The 20,920-nt window shown below is 31.6% G+C and overlaps 1 protein-coding gene across 1 annotated transcript in view; it reads left to right on the plus strand.

Annotated features, from left to right (window-relative positions):
• Positions 1-17,551, plus strand: part of LOC140449018 (uncharacterized) — a 610,571-nt gene extending 593,020 nt beyond the window's left edge. The window contains exons 15-16 of the mRNA XM_072542160.1: positions 834-953; positions 10,622-17,551. Of these exons, the coding sequence (XP_072398261.1) occupies positions 834-953; positions 10,622-10,846 (345 nt within the window). The 3' untranslated portion in view covers positions 10,847-17,551. The remainder of the gene's footprint in view (positions 1-833; positions 954-10,621) is intronic.
• Positions 17,552-20,920: the final 3,369 nt, after the last annotated feature.

Raw genomic sequence — 20,920 nt, forward strand, 5'->3', positions numbered from 1 at the left:
AACAAGAGGAAGGCCCCGTAAAAGATGGATAGACGACGTAGAGAGGGATCTTAAAACCATGAAGATCAGGCAGTGGCGAAGGAAAGTATCCGACAGGGCAGAATGGAAGAACATTGTTAAGCAGGCCAAGACTCACAAAGGGTTGTAGCGCCATTAGAAGAAGAAGAAGAAGAAGATACAAAACGGTAACAATTTTTATTGGTGCTACTTTATCCTTAAACAAAATTATCTACTGATTTTCAAACAATAATTTAATGCACTTTATACGGGGTTCAAACTCCAAACAATGCAAATTTAACAGGTACATCTTTTACCACTGCCAGTTTTAACCAGTTCTATAAATCTCTTTTGAAACGATTACTGCTGTGCTGTTATAATATTTATACAAATATTTCGCTAGTAAGGTATCACACATGTATTTTTTATGCTATAAAAAAAACAAGTAATTAGATACTACATCGCTTTAATTTTCCAAATATTTCATTCTGCATTATTTTTGTTCTTTCTTTTTGTGAATTTCTGACTTTAAAATAAAAAAATATGATTTATGTGACAAATATTTCATTATATGCTTCGTTCAGCCTCTTCTAGCCTCAAAAATCTTTAAATAATCACAAATCGACATCTTATGTTTATGTAAATATGGTTTTGAATGGTATGAAGTTTATTGTCTGTTTATACCATTTAAAAGATAGCATTTTTTCGTACAAATCTTAAAATGTTCAGTTGCTCTACTTTCAACGGTATGGATGGCAATGTAGAATGCTGAAAGTCAAACTTACGAACTCAGTAAAACAACAGCAGGTAAAGACATTTTCATTTATATTTTTCAGACGCTGTGCACTTTGGAATTCTTTAATGCAACTAAGGAAAATGTTATAATTGCTGGAAAACTATCTGAAGAAGTCGACTATACTAAGTTATCACCACCAGAAATTCTAACAAAGGAAAAGGTAAGATTAAAATCTTTTTATACAGGGTGGTCCTTAAGTAATTTTACAAACAGAAAACGTAGATTCTACACTTCAAAATATTACGATTTAAGCCAACTTGCTTTAATAAAATGTTGACATTAAGAAAGATACAGGGTGTCAAAGTGGAAATTTAAAATTTTATTTTTCACTATAACTTTTACCTTTGTAAATATTTTTAAATAAAAATTTATAACTGGATCCTTTTGAGAAGGATAAATTATAATATACATACTTTAATGTAACTGATAGAGGGCGCCACATTTGCTACATGTGTCGCATAAATTTGCGTTTAACTTTTTTGCTGTTTAAGTTAGCTCTATTTATGTTACTTTTACAAAAAAAGGTATACTTGTAAGTAACCTTAAAATTCAACCGTTTTAAAAATAATCACATTTTATAAGTCAGCTGCATAATAATTCTTATTTATGATATTTTTGCGGTAGAGCACTGAATATCTGTAGATAAGCATAATTCATAGTTTATTCTTATTAAAACAACTCAAAGATGATAATGTAACATCACAAAATGTTTTGTTATGGCTGTAAATTTACTGAAGAAAAAATTCTTTATCTTTTTCTTTAGGTGCCGTGTCCGTATTCAGACGTTGGCCGTCATCATGTTTACAATTTCCATGTTCTATCGCTTCTTAAGTTTCTATACTGGCGTTGTATTACTTTTTCTTTACTGTAAAATGCTGATAACCCAAAATATGTGGTTTATGCAAGATGGTACACTACTAAATTCTAGAGAGAAGGCAGTGAGAACATACTTAAATACATTTTTTCTGAACGTTGGATTGGTCGTGGTAGTCATATTCCTTGGCGATGTGGTGAGATATTGAGATAATTATTTAATTCATAAAAAAATATAAAATAATACTTATTAGTCATTACGTAAATTGTTTACCCATTTTTATTATGACAATTAGAAACTAGACCACAGGTACCTATTGAATAACACATATGTGTCTTGTTTCATAATACTTTTGCTACAAATCTAACCTTAAAACTCAGCATTTTTACAAAAACATCATCATTGGCCTAATAATCGATATTGTTATAAATATAGTAAACACACAGGCAATTTGGTTCAGCATAATATTAGTTCGTTAGTAAATCCTAATAGTCCATTTGGTCGAGATAAAATTATATTTACTCGTAAGCTGTAACATAATCAAATAAATAAGTAATGTCATCGATAGGTTATTCCGTGTGTATATAAGTAACCAATGAACGAGATACATCACAATTTAATATATTATTTAACCACTGCGGCAAATAAGATATAACGTTATAAACGTCACATATTTATTAATTTATATTTAAATAATTATTTTATTTTAATTTCTTTCTTAATTTATTAATTAATTTACCTTAAGTTTTTTTACTATTTTTTCTTCAAAAAGTAGTTGGCACCCTCTCTCTTTTTTTCCGGTAGAATAAATATTCGCCCTCTCCCTTTCTGTAGAATAAATATTCTATTCTATGATAACAGAAGAGCTAATTCCATCATAGGCATACATTCTATGACATATGTGCTATACTTCATTATAATCTCCCTCTTACTTTCTGTCAATCACCTTTCGTAGTGTGTCTATTCTTTTTTGTTAATAATTGAAATTTATAAAAGAAGGTAGGAATTATTATAAGCTTCATTTTATGGTCTGCAGAATTCTCTTGGGGTGAGTACTTTCATTGTATTCTATGGTCCATAATTCTGACAGCATTTTCAATATTCGTAACCTCACTTATTTTAAAGCCATGTTTTCAATTCTATACATGTAGGTATCTGATAGAATTTAGCTAATTTTAATAGTAATTCTATTTCATTTTATCCTTACCATTTGCTATTTGTTTAATTGCAATTTTGGTTAAATAATTGGCAAGGAATTTAACCACCTATGATGTTTCTCTAATACAGGCTATTTAATATCCTAGTTTATGTAATATTTCTAGAACATTTTATTCGAGAATTTAATGAAAATTTTACTGAATATTTTATGGAATATTTCTATATTCTATATGTTTATGGAAATAATATGTAGCGTTTTAAATTTGTTAATATTTGATATCTATATACTTAATAGAATAAATTCTGTTTTAAGTTTTGTCTTCAGTTGTTTCAAAATAGAGTTGTTTTTGTCTCTGTTACATTGTAAGGTTAAATTATGCCGGTTTAAACTAGGAATCGAGGACGTTTAAAATAATCAATAAAAGGCGTGCTGTTTATCTCGTAGTAAAGACGTATTAACTGAGAATATTTTTTTTGTCTTTGTTTACATTAAAATTCCCCTATTCTCTGTATATATTGTGAGGTAAAAAATTTCCAGTTAACCAATTTAAAAGTAAATAATCAAGAAGTTTTTTTGTCGGTTCGTTGCTAAGAACGAGGTCAAAAGAGGGTAGATTGTTTGTTTAGGTTCATAGACCAAAACTAGCTGTGAGACGTAAAGGGAAATATATTTTGCGTTGGAATGTTGTAAAATGTAAGGCATTGAGGAATCAAGCAAGAGATGTCAGAGTAGAAAGATGTTTGGGTAATTAGGAATCGCGAGTCGATTCAATTTTTTTGTGTTATGTCTTAAGACCGGTTAAGGTGATAATACTCTTTGCATAATGGCAGTTTAGAACAGAGTAATCATCATAAGATTTGTGCACCGGAACTGAAGAAATTTTGTAAAATTATTATATAGGATGTCCCCGTCGTCAGCTTGCTTCCTCCACCGAACCTAATTCTACATCTCTTGATTGTTCGTCCCTAAGCATGGAAAAGGTTTGCTTTGTCCCTGTTGGAGAATATGTCCAGATAGATGTTCCATAGATGTTTAACAAGTTTTTTTTTTGAAGTTAAGTCAAATAAGTGAAATTAAGGTAATAATTTTAAATTTTAAAGTAAAGACAGACATTTTTTTGCTAAAACAATAATTGCTTTCGTTAAAATTTAAAAGGATTTGTAATAAATAATAAATTGTAAATTTTATGGTTTAACTTAGCTGTCATTTTAATTGTTTTTTTTTTAATGTAATGTTAACATATAACAGCTAGCTTTATTCTTTTCGATATTAATTTGTTTTGTTTGTTTACAAAAAAAATTAATCTCTGTGCGATAACATTTGTAAGTTTTTGTAGTATCTCCAATCCCTAGAGTTTGTAAACGGAATCATTTGCAACTATTTATATAGTATATTTTTTTTCTGCCATTTATATGTTTGATAACTGTTTGTTTAAGACAAAAATAAACGTTTGATTTGTTTCTCTGATCTATTTTGTTTGTTTTTATTTAGAAAATCTCCTAACCCTTTATGTGTTTTTTTTTTTATTATATTTTTCCTAAATCCAGCAAGTCTAGTATTCTTCGAAGCGGCGTCCTTCCCATAAAATAGCTAGAAGCCCTTCCTTGTTGTTTTATTTTCCCAGTTGCCCAGGAGATTTGTGTAAGTAACCCCTTTGTTTCGTACTTTTGTAGTTTCCCAAATCCGAACCTTTGTCGTTCACTTATCCACGACCCCAGCTCTCCAACAACCCCCTGAGTGCCGTTCGCATACGTAACGATTGTTTTGCTTGCCCTATCTTCGCCCCCATAGTTTCTGTCCCCAATTTTATACCCCCATATTCTTACCCTGAGGTAGGCAAATATAATTCGTTACAATCAGTAGGGCCTACCCACATGCTCTGGTGGACCTAACCACCTAATCGGGAGGCCACATATATCTAGAAGCAAGTAGCCCATCGATACCACAAGTATCATTTAAATTTATATAATGTAAAGCACTAGGCAGGGTAGTTTTTGCGATTTGAATATTATTTTTTTACGTGTTAAATCAATATAATTAGTTAAATCATTGTTTTATTTGCTAACAGCTAAAGGTTTATTGTTTAATTCATAGTTTAAGATAAGTCGGATTCACACTTGAGAGACTGAGCTAGGCGAAGAATAGACGATAACCTCCCATGTTTGATTGAGGTATTATTTTTATAATAGTATTTCAATTTTCTTTGGTAGTCTTATCGTTACAAAGATATAGTTCCATAATATACCATAAGATTTGGATATATATCCAAAAGAATATATTGATCCATTATACATTATAGCCCCCACGTAGCCCAGAATTTAATCCGCTTGATTTAGGTGCACGGGACGCATTAAGATGTGTCTACAAGAATCCCATAAGCATTCCCAAAGAACTCTGGGAAGAAATAAATACTGCAGCAGTTCTTTAGAACCAATGATGCTATTTAATATGAGACGATCTTTTATGGAATATATTGACAAATAAATTAAAGAAAATAGTAGATGTATCGAACACTTACTTTAACAAAAAGTTATGTTATTCAGTTTAACTATTTCTTAATTTCGTTTGTAAACAAAATGTTTTGATTATGACTTTAATTTTACATAACACGTAAAATGTTTGGTGGAAAATCCTATTATTCTGTTATTTTGTCAAATCCGATAATTAATTATCCTGTGGATATATTTAGTTTATTTAATATTTCGTTAACTATTAACTTTAGTTAAAGGTATTTTATACCAAAATTCAGAAGTATTAATGTTTTTGTCTATTTTTACTTCGTTGCCTGGAGTAGTTGCCTTTAGTCAGAATTATGCAGCTGATTTGTAAAATGCGATTATCTCGAAAACTGTTGAGTTTTGAAGTTATTAACAGGTATACCTTTTTTTTTTGTTAAAATAATGTATCTTTAATATTTTTTGTTACAAAAACAGGTAACTGAAAGAGAGAAAAAGTTAAATGCAAATTTATGCCACACATGTGGCATATATGACGCCCTCTATTAGCTACATCAAAGTGTGCATCAAATTATTATTTCTCATATTTAAGAGTACCCAGTTCTAAATTTTTATACATAAATGTTTATAAACATAAAAATTATAGCGAAAAATAAAATTTTAAACTTGCACTTTAACACCCTGTATATTTCTTAATATAAATATTTTATTAAAGCAATTTGGCTTAAATCGTAATATATTAAAGTGTAGAATCTACTGTTTCTTTTTGTACAATTACTTAAGGACCACCCTGTATATGTATCTTTGTGTTTTTTGAACGCCAAATAAAAAAATAGAAAACGCAAAATAAATAAGTATTAAATAAAAAGGTAGACAAGAATGTATAACTCAATATTTGATAGCGCGCTAAAAGTATATAGTGCATAAATACGCAAAGTGCCGAGAACAAGTAATGTATTTACCATATAAATACCTACTCGATCTGATGTATGAATGTAGATATAAAAAAATTAACGTATGTTTAAAGTTCGAGATTTAATGTTGCATTGTCTAGAGTATAATTTCGGAAGTTATGCTGTAACTATTGTCATTTACAAAACATAGTCCTTTACCTGGAAAGAAATTTAGTTACTATCCTTACTCGATACACCCTCCTCCTCCTCAGTTCTAGTCCCTTTTGGGACGTCGGACACCATCAGGCCTTTACAGTTTTTTCACGATTTCCCTCCATCCTCCATCCCCTCAATACACCCTACTGTACCCCAATATCCGACGATTTATTACCATAATTACCAGACTTAAAAGCAGGCATGCTTGGTATTCTCAACTTCTTTTTAAAATCAATTTTATTTTGGCCACTTTCTTTTTTAACTGGTTCTGACAACTTCTAGTACGTTCTCTTTTATGTCACTATAAACAAGTGTACCATACTATTTTTTTCTACATACCGCAATTTATATTCTTCAACTAGTTCTTTCGCCCTTAGTCCTTTCCACCTCGTCCCTTGAATATCTGCCCTTTATCTGTACTGCCGTGTAATCCAATCTATTGTTGTCATATTGCGTATATTGCTGTTAAATACTAATAAAATTATTTGAAATAAGTTCTTCTTCCTCGTCTAAATAAGTTCTTCTTTTCTTATTGTGCCGTCTACCAACGGAGGTTGGCGATCGCTTCTTTAAACGCTTCCCTATCTTTTCTAACGTGAAGTATCTGTTTAACACAGGTTAGTCCAATTTTTGATATTCCTCAGCAAAGATTTCTTCTTTCTTTCCAAGCTTTTTCTTGTCCCTACTCTTCCTTGCACGATGACGTGTAGAATAGAGTATTTATCGTTTTGAATTATGTGGCGCAAAAGCGATATTTTTCTTATTTTAACTGTGTTCATAAGCTTTCCGCCAAGTCCAATTCGTCTTAACACTTCTTTGTTTGAGATTTTTGCAGTCCAAGAAATTTTAAGAATGCGTCTATACAGCTACATTTTGAAACCTCAAATTTTTTTACGGATTGCGCTTTTAAAGTCCATGCTTCTACCCAATATAGCAGTTGCGACCATGCATAACATTCGACGAATCCCAATCTGATAACCATACCCAATGTCTTATTTGTATTTTACTTGACTTGTATTTTATAAATTCTTTTTGGAGCTATTTTAATTTTGACCTTGATCTCCTTATCTTATTCTAACGTTTATAATTGGTCCTAGGTATTATACTTATCGACCCTCTGTAACGGTTTATTCTCCAATGTCAGATGCATGTTGACTACAGCTGTTTTCGAGATCAGCATGTATATAGTTTTATCTATATTCATTGTTAGTCCCATCTTTTTGCTTTCTCTGTTAACGATTTCTATAAGAATTCGTGAATCTTCTATATTTTCTGCCATGATTGCGGTATCATCTGCAAATCTTACGTTATTAATGATGTTCCCTCCAATCCTTACACTTTTAGTTGTATGTGTCTCCTGAAATATTAGTTGGGAGTACACATTAAATAAATGTGGCGACAGCATACATCCCTGTCTGAGTTACTTAATAAAAACTAATAAACTTTATTTTCACGTTATTCTCTTGTATTTTGGCCGAATTCAGTGTAATATAAAATATATATCCTAGATTAGTAAAATGGTTTAAGAATACTTTAATAAATTAAAATACTTATTTATCAAATTTTATTGGGACAATTATAATCGGTTATAAAAAACACATTCGTTGCACAACCTTGCAAGCTCAGCATTTTAATATTAATATTAGTTGCCCAAGTAACGATTCGATTCGTCACAGATTGATATGGTATAAAAGTAGAAATTGGGGTTAATTAGAGTATTAGATTATTAGTTCATTAGTCAATCGTTAATTGTAATTCAAGATGTAAGTACAAGTAATTGGAATAGTTAAATAAGTAATGTCTTGAAATAAAGTTATCCAGTGTAAATAGTAGTGAATAAATATGTAAACACAATTTTATATATTATATTTACCAATCCGAAATCAAGATCTAGTTGCATAAAAAATATCGCCAGTCCGTTTACATATTATTGGGGAGGCGATACGATACGATATATCCATAACTTTTTATACAGTATGATGCAAATGTATGGAATAAATTCATTATTTCAGAAACAGACGACTTAAATCTTAAAGACGAAAAAAATCTTAAAACACGTAAATTTTAATTTTTGAATGGCCACCAACTCCTATATATGTGTTGGATATTACGTCATAAGTGTCGGCGTAATGACGTAATCGACGATTTTTTTAAATACAAACTGAGGTCACGCGACAGCTCATTTGAAAGGTCTCCTTATCGCCTTTGCAACGATATAATCATTTGAATATTTATTTCTACAGGGTTAATCAAAACTGTTGGTTTATTAATACAATTAACTTACAATAAAGGTTTACTTAAATACAATTAAATTACAACAAATGTTCAAATTGACGACCTTCAGCAATAATACAATGTGAAAGATGGGCAATAAATTATTTCCTAACATTTTCGATGACTAGTGTTATTTGTACAATTTTCGTTCTGATGCGCTCCTTCAACTCTTCTACATTATTCGGTCGATTTTAATACACTCTGCTCTTTAAATATCCCCACAAAAAAAATATAACGGAGTCAAATCTGGAAACCTTGCCATTCGATGGGCCCCCTTCTACCTATGCATCTACCTGGGAAAACGTAATTAAGGTAATTTCGTACCTAAACGCCGTAGTGTGGGGGGCTCCAACATGTTGATACCACATATCATTTCTATTTGGAAATAGCGAATTCAGCTGTGGCAACAGATAATCCTGAAAAAATTCTAGATAACGAGAAGCAGTTAGGTTTTCCTCAAAAAAATATGTCCCTACAATTTGATTGTACATAATGCCGGCTCCAACATTCACCTTTTCGGGATATTGTATCCTATACTCTTCCATCGAATGTAGATTTTCACTTGCCCAGTATCGATATGTGTGGCGATTTACGTGACCGTTCAGCATAAAAGACGCTTCATCAGAAAAAAGTACCTTTTGTTTTGTATGAAACCCTTTTCTCTATTATATTTTTCCATAACGGTTTCGCAGAATTCGATTCTTCTATCAAAGTCATCTTCTAATGGCTCCGAGGCCAGATGTACTTCGTATGGATGCCACTTCTTCTTTTTTAGCACTCTTACAACAGTTGATTGGTGGACATTATTATCTAGTGCGACCTGCCTAGAACTGGTATGGAAATTTTCTTGAAACGCCAGTACAACGTCCAGTTTCTTGGCTTCGGATATTGATTTTCTACCACTTCTGGGAAGATCTTTAACATGGCCCATTTCTCTAATTTTTTTTTAATTTTACTTACTGTTGATTAAGAAACTGGTTCTAGATTGGGGTATTTAGCATGAAATAAATTACGAACTTCTGCTTAAGTTCTCGCTCTGTCTCCATAACTAATCATGATTAAAATCTCGATTCGTTTTGGTTCTGTTAGTTTCATTTTTGTAAATGCTGTTATTAATGTTGAGAAAAAACTCGAAGAGTAAAAATTTGACGCCTATTGTTTGACAGATTCACAGATCATTGACAAATAAAGACGATTCAATGACAATATTGATTTAAATATTTTTAAAAAATAATTAATTTTTCAGATTATTATACAATAAGGTGGCATTGTTTGTTATCAATGATTTTTTTTTTTCGGAACCAGCAAAAAACACTATTTTGTTTTATTCCCAGTGGCGTTCGATAGTATATTTTAGTTCAGTGAATGAATATTTATTGTACTTCCATGTTACTTAACAATTCATAATTTTGGTGAAGCCTGTAGAAATGAATATTCAAGTGATAACATCGTTGCAAAGGAGATAAGGATACCTTTTAAATGAACTGTCGCGTGACCTCGGTTTGTATTTAAAAAAATCGTCGATTACGTTATTATGCCGACACTGATGACATAATAACCAACACAATATATATTGTAGTTGATGGCCATTCAAAAACTAAAACTGACGTTTTTAAAAGTCGTCTGTTTCGGAAATAATGAATTTATTCCATACATTTGCATTATACTGTGTAATATAGCAGGTATACACATGATCTTCATAATTCTACAGGTATAATCATTAGAGTAAGAATATTGTTGTTCACTGTAACACTTCTACGATTATTTAAGAGCTAATTGTCTTATGTGGAAGAGCATGCGAGAGGCCTATGTTCAGCAGTGGACGTTAGAGGCTAGTTGATGATGATGATGAATTGTCTTTAAGAATTTAATTATACATATATTTCTTTAATAATTATTCTCTAGAACCGCGGAGTACGAAGACGCTTGTATTTAGCGGCTGGAGATTAAATCAATCAAGATAAATTAAATATATTTAGAAAATATTTAAATTCCTTAATATTTTGTGTTTTGTAGGAGGAATGTGTTGATCTGCTGGAAATGATCAGCGACAAAATCAACTCTAAGAACTCCGACTTCGTCTCTCACTTACTCCTCTCAATTTTCAAGATGGCAGAAGTGGAAATAATCCCCATCGAACCCAAATCATCATCAGAAAGATATTTTTATAGAGTACAAGTTCTAATTCTGTCGATAGTATTGTCGAAAATATTTCAGTATATACAATCGACGCCATCGTGACATCGAGACTGAATAGTTTAATAGTATAAATATATATGTATACATATCATTATAGTATATGGGCTGATACGCTATTTGTGAAACGTGTTTATTGAGAGCATGGTGAAAGTTGGATATAGCTACATTGTTTTTTTTTTTTTTTTTTTCAAAAAACCTTCAAGTGTTTTTTCACATGTAGCAACACTATTAATAATTTTAAAGAGTTTGAAATTAATAAAATCAGGTAATAAAAATGTTAGAATGATACGAATAATTTTGTTGAAATGCGGGCTAAGAGAGTAAAAAAAAAGTAAGTTTATTTTTGTAAATAAACAACAAATCTTAAAAGTAACTTTTTCAAAAAAAAACCCAAAAAGTTTTAAAGAGGTGGCTGAAAATGTTTGGATGGCGGGGATAGAAAAATTAGATAAAAATAGAAAAATATAAATGGAATCCATTGATAGTGGAAATGCTTAAAAATACTTTCATAAAGCAAAACCTTAAAAAACGCCAAATGAGATTTAAAGAAGCAAAGCGGTATCCAGTTCATAATAGCCGAAGCATCGCTTCAGAAAGTTTCGCTATGCAAGGCCGGCAGCACGGTCCTTACATATTATGCTTAATACCTATTTGCTTTTAAATTAATTAATACCGACACAAGTAGGAAATCTACCATTCAATAAAAATGTTGTTTTAATATAGTGGAAATTTTTTTTAAATGAAATTCTTTAAGTTGCTTAAATTTTTTTAATTCCTCTTATTTTCTTTATATTTCTGAATTCTTTAAAGATCTCTAATTTCTTAAATTTTTTATCTCTCTACCAGGGGAGATCAAAAAATCGAAAAATCAATTTGATTGGGATTACGTTTTTTTCTTTATAAATAGTTATAAATAAAAAACTTGTTGGTACAATTTTTTATAGTTTTATTTAATAACAAGTTTTCGTGGCCGAAAAAAAAGCGAAAAGGAAAGTGTTAAAAATCATATTAGATTTTCGAAACCCTTCATATTTGTATGGCGCTAATTGTCTCAGCTCATCGGTAAAAGTGTATTACTGTCGGCACATTTAATGCAGCCAACCTAATAAACTTTTTCGAATATTATTATGATTTGTCTATTTTGAGCATATTCTATTTCTACTCAACTCAACAGTGAAGAAGAAAACTTTTCAATTAAGAAAACTCTTAAGTTTCAACATCCAGTAAGCAACATTTTTTATGAAGGTAGTTCTACAACATTTTTTTTTTTTTCGATGGTACCGTAAAAAATTTAGGCCCAATTATCTAAAAAACAAGTTGCGTAATGGATTATTTAACAACTTTTATATTCTTTTTGACTTTTTCATCAACCAAAATTGAAAAGGGAACTTCACCATCAAACCACTCGTCAGAAACTTAATGAGCAGCTTGTTTCCCGAAGCATTAGGAATCAGGTTCACTAGATAAATGAGGTTTGCCACCGTAACTTATAATTGTCTAACTAGTTTTTTGTAAAAGAAAACAAGTCCAGTAACTATTGATCGAATTTTAGATGTTTTATAAGGTTTTGGTTTTGAGGAAATCACTGTATTTTTCTTAATGCCCCATAAAATAAAAGCATTATTATCGACAAATCATTTATTTGTGAAATCTCTTCTCTCTTCTGTCTTTACTTCACTATTTCACAGCCACAGAAGAAACTAGAATAAAATGCTTTACTTGCTTTGTAATGTACAATAATAAAAAAGGCAGTGTCCATAAATGCAATAAATATAGAATCGTCTCCCTTATCTCATATGCCAGCAAAATAGTGGTATATATTTTAATAAACGAGAGACTGAAAACTTTCCTACAAAGAGACATACCCCAACAGCAAATTGGATTTACCAAAGTTAGATGTTTGACACACTCTCAAACAAATTTCATCCTAAACAGTTTGTCAGACAACGGTGTATACTGTTTCTAGAATTATTTATTATATAGAGGAGCATATTATGAGAAGATCGCTTGAAAGGTGGGAAAAGGTTATCTCAAAAAATGGCCAAAAGGTAAACAACCTGCGTTTTGCAGACGACACAGCCCTTCTTGTAAATGGTCATATTTGGTCTGAAGTTAAACATATCAAAGACCAAAAACATGATAGTTAACAGACCACATAACAATCATCCACACGTAACCACGAATAACCGGTTTGAAGTTGTGAGCTCATATTTATATCTGGGATTATTGATTACAAGCACAGGTTCACTACAGTAAGAAATAAAACGTAGATGGGATCTAGCAAAAGTACCTGTAGGAAAGATGGCCAAAATATAGAAGTACTCTCAGAAGTCTAAAACTGAGGTTGATCAACTGCTTAATACTCTTAATACTGATAAAAGGATGTGAATCAGGACAATTAATTCAATTATAAATGAGCTAAAGGTCAACAGACAGCTTTTCAGCAAATTATATCTCCAACAGTTAAAATACCTCGGACATGTTATGAGAGCAGACACAGAAAATATGGAAAGACTTATTATCCAAGGAAAGGTAGAAGGCCGAAGATCATGAAGAAAATTCCCCACAAGATAGATTGACCACATTACCGGAATATCCAGAAGACCTATGCATGAGGTGAAAGGAACGACCAGAGACAGAGATCATTAGAAAGAGGCATTACACGTCATCACGATGATGACTTCACTCCCTCCGCGGGATTATGACTTAAGAGAGATTTAATTATTAGTCGAAAATGAACAAGTTTTTAGGATTAGCTTTAATAAAAAAGTACGCCATGAATCTTGCTCGAACAATTAAATTAAAAAATCATATGCATTTATCGCTTCTCCTCAGTTGATGTAGATGGCTTTTGTTTTCAAATTCTTTAGAAACATTGCATTTTTCTTTATAAAATTTATTTAGCATTATTTTTTTATTTTAAACAAATTCATATCTAAATTAAAATCTCTTCAAAGTCATCGTCGTTCTAAAAATCTCAACTACAGATTGATCACTCCTTCATAAATCTTTTAAATTCAGATGATTTTGTTTGATACACGTAGCTAAATAATGAAATAGTCAAATAAATGCTTTCAATTCTATTGTGGTAATTTAATCCATAATAAATTTATTTGTGTGTCTCTTATGGCATGTCGCTCGCCTGATACTTATTTGAAAGTGTGTGTGAATCACTATTTCTTACAAAATATCATTGGTAATAAATATATTCTAACACCCAGCAGCTGTCCTTGCTTTTTTCCAATAGGCCTTGCCTTTCTTTTACAACATTTTTCGACTTATACGTACATTAGACCTGTTGGTACAGTGAACCATTTCGTTCCATTTTTCTCCAACAAATAGCTACCATTACCTTCGCTGTCATTCTCTTTAGATTCTACAGGAGGCTGTTTTCTGTTATCCAACTTCTGCCCTATCTCACTTTTAAAGCGTCTTTTGCTAGCATTATCAATATCTTGATCACTACCAGATTTACCAGAAGAACTGGCGTCAGCTTCTTCTATAAGACGTAACAATCTGCGTTGGTTATCTTCTACGACATTCTAGATTTTTTGCCTAAAAATAAAACAAAAGAATACATAAACTAAAAAAAAATAATAAAAATGTTCTTGTTCAAATTTGTTACGAGTAAAGTAAGGTGGATATCACGTACCCGCCGACAGTTTCAACCTCTTCTACACCACTCGCTGGGCGGCAATCGCCTAAAGCAGTGGCAGTCGATGCTTGCTTATCTCTTCTCTCTTAGCTACTCTGGCGCACAAAGCGTATTAACTATTCATTAATAAAATATTGATCAATATTCGTTGGTCTGGTACTGGGTGTACCACATCAAACTTTACGCTCGGGGGGTTAAGTTTGTTAACTTTCTTCAAATTGCAAATTCCTTAAGATCATTGTCTATGATACTTGTTGTGCGCTCATACTATATAATGTTGAATAATGTTCAGCCATTAGCTACGGAATGTCTAAATTAGTCGTTACGTATAGAATCATATTTAATTTTTTAAGAAAGAATAGGTATCCGCTAATATTTATTATTTGACCTTTATATTAATATAAAAGATGCCGTATGCACAAGAAAAGAAAATATGGAAATCTGGGCGTAAGTTAAAAAAACTGAACAAGAAAACACTTATTATCTTTTACGACTATAAACATCATAAACTACTATTATAAATGTTTGAAAAACTCTATAAAATACTAAAATATCTAACAAAAACTTTCACTGTGTTCAAAAAACACAATATATACCTAGGTTTTACTAGAACACTTTGTACATATCATTGTTGACTATTATTGTTACTGTTAAGAAATAGACTAAATTAGTCACAGACTGTACATTTTTAGCACTGTGTCTTTTTTCACGAATATAAAATCAAAGATAAATATATTTGACATATCAGAGCTGTCGATAGTGCAAAATATATTTTTTTCCAAAGAACAGTAAACAGGAGATTTATAACAATTTTAACGTAATTATTTACAAAATAATATGCTGTTGGTCCTTAAGTATCTTTAAAAAATTTAATTGGAGCAATCTTCAGTTTTTGATATAAAAACCGTAAAAATTAAAAAAAAAAAAAAAGCCAGTGATGATGATAAATTTTCAATTTTTTTGATAAATTTTCAATTTTTTTTAATAAATAAAATTTATTTTAGTATTTCCAATAACTAGAGAATGTTGAAAAATGTTTTTGCTCTTCCTTCTTCTGTATACACCATCGAAACTCGAAAAATGATCATATACCTACCATTTAAAATCGACTCTAATGGATTATTTTTAAACGGGTCAGTGAGAACATATCTATAACAATAAGGGAGCTGTACTATGTCACTCATGAGTGTAACCGTTAGCGATCCCATCCAGTACTCATGTTAACTTTTCCCAAACACCTGCTATAAAATTAGACCAAGTTGACTTATCTCATTAAAAATTTGTTTTTTAGTCATAAATATTGTTGTTTCCAACTTACCTCAAATATGTTATGATAAAATGATCCGACATATCTTTTCTATGTTCATTTTTTGGAGTTTCACCCCGGAATATTCACATACTTATGTATTGTATTTTGCAACCAAAATAATTAATGCCAACAATTTTAGTACACTAAGAAAAAATTATATTTTTCCTTTGATTTAAAACAACTTAAAAGTAGACACAGTGTATTTAAAGCATTGCTCAGATCTTTAGATACGAAATAAAGTCCAGTACGGATCAAATGTTTATATACCTTTATTACCTATTTTTTGACTAAGTAGTCCATGTGGTGTTCTATATAATTTTGTAAATGCTTTTGATGTAGAAAATAACGATGACTTAGATCAGGAAACGTCTTCCTAAAATGTAAGTTTTTGACATCTCGGATTTGCTTGGTTCCAATAAATTTGGATTTTTTAAAATTGAAAAGAAGCAATTGTAATAGTTGGTTTTATTAATGGGAGGAGACAAATTTGAAAGTGGTGGGAAATAGAATAAAGAAAATATGTTGCGAAATTATTGGGTACTATTAATTGCCATTATTTTATGTTATATGCTAATTCATTTTACAAGTTTTGTTTTTCAAATACTAAACATTAAAAATTTAAAAATGTATCAAGTATGCTATTTAAGTATAGTGATATTTATATACTTTGGGAGAGCTTTTGGTAACATAAAATATTCGACAGTGATAACTTTCATAGAAAATGAAAGAATCATTAAAAAAATGACAGATACAAAGATATAATATGTGTTTAATATATATGACCAGGCACCAAAATTCGTTCAGCTAAAAAAATAAACTGAGCTTACAAAAATAAACAGTTTTTCATGATCTTGAAATAAAAAGAAAAAGTGAACTTGGCAAAGGTTTTTCGCGCAATTCAAAAAGTGCAAATACATCACAACGCCATTAAGAATAAGAACGGAACACTGTTCGCTGCTAAATAAAACACACTAAACGTATGGAAATATTACTGTGGAAAATTGATGATAAAGGAAAATGTGGACAACCTACCAAATTTGAAAAAGAACCTAACGTAATGCAATCGTAATGAGTTTTTAAAATGCAGTGAAAGCGGCAATTAAAAACTAAAAAAGCTATAAAGTTGCTAGTTCATATAATATACCTTTAAGATATCAACGTGACCTAAGGAATCGACAAAATTAATACATACTTTTTTACAAATAAAGAAAGGTAGGGATTAATGGAGCAAATATTGCCCAATACCAGTAATTATACACTGAACCAAAATACTGTTACACGTAATTATGTAGGTTTTATTGCTGGAAATATTATGCGATGTGTCCTGATGAAAATAAAAGTGAACTATTTATAATCGTATAAATGATAGCAATGCTTGAGAGCCTATAATTTCGTTTTACAATACCATTTAAACCAGCGGACTCCTAACCTACTAGTAACTCTAATTTATTATTCATAGCTCTACCTAAGAAGGTTACAGCAAAAACCTGTGCTGATTATAGAACCATCAGTTTATTAAGCCGTCTATTGAAAATTTTTCTAAAGGTAATACATTGTCGTATTTGTAACAAATGCGACTAATAATTAAGGGACAATAGTGGGGTTTCCGTAACTGGTTTAAGACAAGGGAGAAATTGTTTGGAATGAACGTATTTGTTCAAAGATTTTGAAGCAGCAGGGGGTCTGTGGAGGCCTTTTCAGTCCACAAAGTTCAAATGTCGGTTTTTATGACAAGGATGCGATCTACTCGAGTACTTTCAGCTTACTAGCGAACTCACTGTGTCGCTTACACTAGACCATGTTTATCGTGGCTCGGATCATGGCGAGAGGCAATGAAAGGCGGTATCACTACTTGAAGACGTCTGACCTGCCAGACGCCTTTCATATTGAGAAGAGGCTTTTGTGTAGCGGGCGAGATTCGAAGCCTGGAAAACGCAGACCTTATACTCACTCAAGAATTTTAACCGTAGATCCCTCCTCCAACGGGAAAGGAGGGACCGCCCATCTTATTCGGTTTGCTGTAATGTAGCGTACTATGTTTTCATCTTCATATACTGTCTGGAGTTCATCATTGTGTGTTCTTCTCCATTCTCCTGTTGTCTCTTCTCTGCAAGGCCCATAGATAGTCCGCAGTATCTCTCTTTCCAGTACCAGTAATTGTGTCGTTTCCCGCTGGTTCAGAGTCCATGTCTCGCTTGCATACGTTATTGTGGGATGAATTATTGTCTTGTACACTCTTATTTTTGCTGTTATTGAGAGTATTTTTGATTTAAGTACGGTCATTATTGAGTAATATGCCCTGTTTCTTGCAATGATCCTGACTGACACGTCCTTTTTATATTTATTTTCAGATGTTATGATCGCTCCCAGGTACTTGAATTCTTTGACTACTTCAAAGTTGTATTCATTGATTGTTACGTTTTGTAACAACCAATGAATTTGTAAGTGTTTGTTATGTTTTGTCTAACCCGTGGTTCTTCGTAACCACCATATACTTGGCCTTGTCCTCGTTGACCTTCAGACCAACTTCCTTGATTCCGTTTTCGAATAAGGTGAAAACTTCTTTTGCATCTCAGGTGAATTTTACAATTTTGTCCACGTAATCCGCAAACGTCAATGGTATTTTTGATCCTTGGGGGGAAATCCGTTTGTCAGTTGTGGTTGAGCTTTCCTTACCGCATGTTCCAGTGCAAAATTAAATAACAGAGGGCGAGAGTATCTCCTTGTTTAAGCCCGGCGTCAATGAAGAATTCCTCCGACGTGGTGCTGCCAATTCTGATCCATGCGGAAGCGTTATCTGTGCTTACCTGTGCTAATCGTACTAGCGTTCCAGGTCCTCCCATTTCTACCATGGTCTCCCACAATGCTTTTCTGCTAACAGAATCGTAAGCTTGTTTAAAGTCCACGAAGATTTGGTGTACGTTGCTGTTGAATTCCCAGTTTTCTTTCAACACCTGGCGTAGGACGAATATCTGATCTATCGTCTACCTTCGCGGTCTGAATCCACTTTGGTAGTCGCCTATTATTTCCTCTGCGTATGAAGTTAGCCTTTTAGAGAGTATTGTGGATATTATTTTGTACGTTGTATTGATTAACGATATTCCTCTATAGTCCCGACATTTGTTCGTCTCCCTTCTTGTGGATAGGTACTATATGGCTTTCATGCCAGTGTTTTGGTAGTTCTTTTATTTTTCCTTGATGGTTTCTGATTTACCTGATTTACTTGATTTTTCCTTACGGAATAACGAATGATCTTACAGTTATTTCCCATTCTATGTAAAACCTAAAATATAAGTCGTCCAAACCACACATAAAATTTATAAAATCTGCGTGTAGCACGAAATTCGAAATATATACATCACAGCTAACATCATCGCATCTCTGAATCAGAACTTACAGAGCGAAAAGAGCCTGTAGTATACCTAAAGCTTTGTGGAACCCAAATTATGTCCAAGGCACTTGTTCTTCGTATTTTTGTATAGCTCGCTGTGTATTACTTTTGAAAAGTGTCAGATTTTGCCAGGATCTAGAGCTCTACCATTTTTAATGTTTCTGATAGCAGATCTAACTTCTTCGATCGTAATCGTAGGTTCTGTTTGGCATTTTGTCTTCTTAACGATGTTATGTCGTTCATCTGCAAAAGATGTTATGGTCTGACTTTATCTCTGTACCTGAATATATCTTGACTGCTGTTATAGAGTGAGGGGGTCATTTAATAATCACTATGTAATATATTTGATTTCTCTGTACACGATTTTAAATATCCTGAGATGATTTCCATGTGTATAATGGTCTGCGTAGAAATTAGCTATTAGTAATCACAAAGGCTTGATCTACTTAAAATTCATCCAGTCGGTCTCTTCGCTTATTTCTATTTCGAAGTTCTCATGACACAAATATAAGGAAACATTTTATATTAAAGAAAAATCTTTCATGAAAAATGAGCTCATACACATAAAAAACCAAAACAGCGCTAAACACCAAAACCACATATATTTTGCGTCTACCCCCTTTAAATTTTCTGGGTTAAAAATCTTATTTTGTTTTGAATAATTGAACTAATGCACCTGTTTATAGATTTTATAATGTTTCAGTTACAAACGTCATAAAAACTATGAATAGCTCCTCTAGTTCATTTTTTCAATTTCTTTAAAGGTTTTGTGATTTTGACAATTAATTGGGAATACTTTAAAAACACATTTTATATATAAATTTATAATTTAATTTAAATAATATCTAAAACTTTACAATGCATCCTCCCAGGTAGGATGCATAATGGGTCAATTGTGGCCTAAGTGCCGTGTAACTTAACTCGTCCTTTCTACTCTACAAATACAGAAAACTTAATAATGCTGTTTTTTTTTATTTGTCCGTCTTTTTTTTATTAGGCATTGGTTAAAATTGTTCTCAAAATTATGGTGTGTATTATTGGTTGCCTATATATAAGATACCGTGTAAGCGGTTAACAGCCTTTATGATAAAGATACAAAAGTCCTCATCAACAAGTAATAACGGTAACTATTATAGTCCGTCAAAAACAGAGTATAAAGTATTGCTTTGTTCGAGTTTTGGTATGTTGCGATTTATTTCAAGATAATAAAAGCAAATAGTTTGAGAAACTATATTCCTTCTATGAGACTTGAAATGAAAGATGAAATTTTTAGAAAATGGTCACTAATTATTCTCAATGCATATAAATTATTCTTGACTATAGGTACCATTGCAACATATTTTCTTACCTATTCACCCACTAAGCTTTTGCCGAACTTGCTGGTACTAGAAAAAAACGAAATTGGTCAAGCAGATCCTTCTTTAATTTATTCTCATATCAGAGTTTATAGACGCTTTTTATATTGAAATATGTCAAAGCTTACGTGTGTAACTCATACATATCATAATAGCTTTAAACTAAGGAAAATGTTATCATAAAGCATGATGTAAAAAAATAGTTCATAGAAAAAGAAAAAGATTGTTGAATAGGTTATTATATTTTTAATGTATGATTATTTACATCAATAGTTTTTTTTAGTTGTAATTAGGTCGTTGTATATGATTATGTAGCAGAAAAAGCGCACTGACTGTTCAAAATTCTTGTTGTTATACGTGGTGATAATAATGTACATCCAGTAAACGGTTATTAATGAAAATATAA

Source organism: Diabrotica undecimpunctata, chromosome 8 (assembly GCF_040954645.1).
Source record: "Diabrotica undecimpunctata isolate CICGRU chromosome 8, icDiaUnde3, whole genome shotgun sequence".
NCBI lineage: Eukaryota > Metazoa > Arthropoda > Insecta > Coleoptera > Chrysomelidae > Diabrotica > Diabrotica undecimpunctata.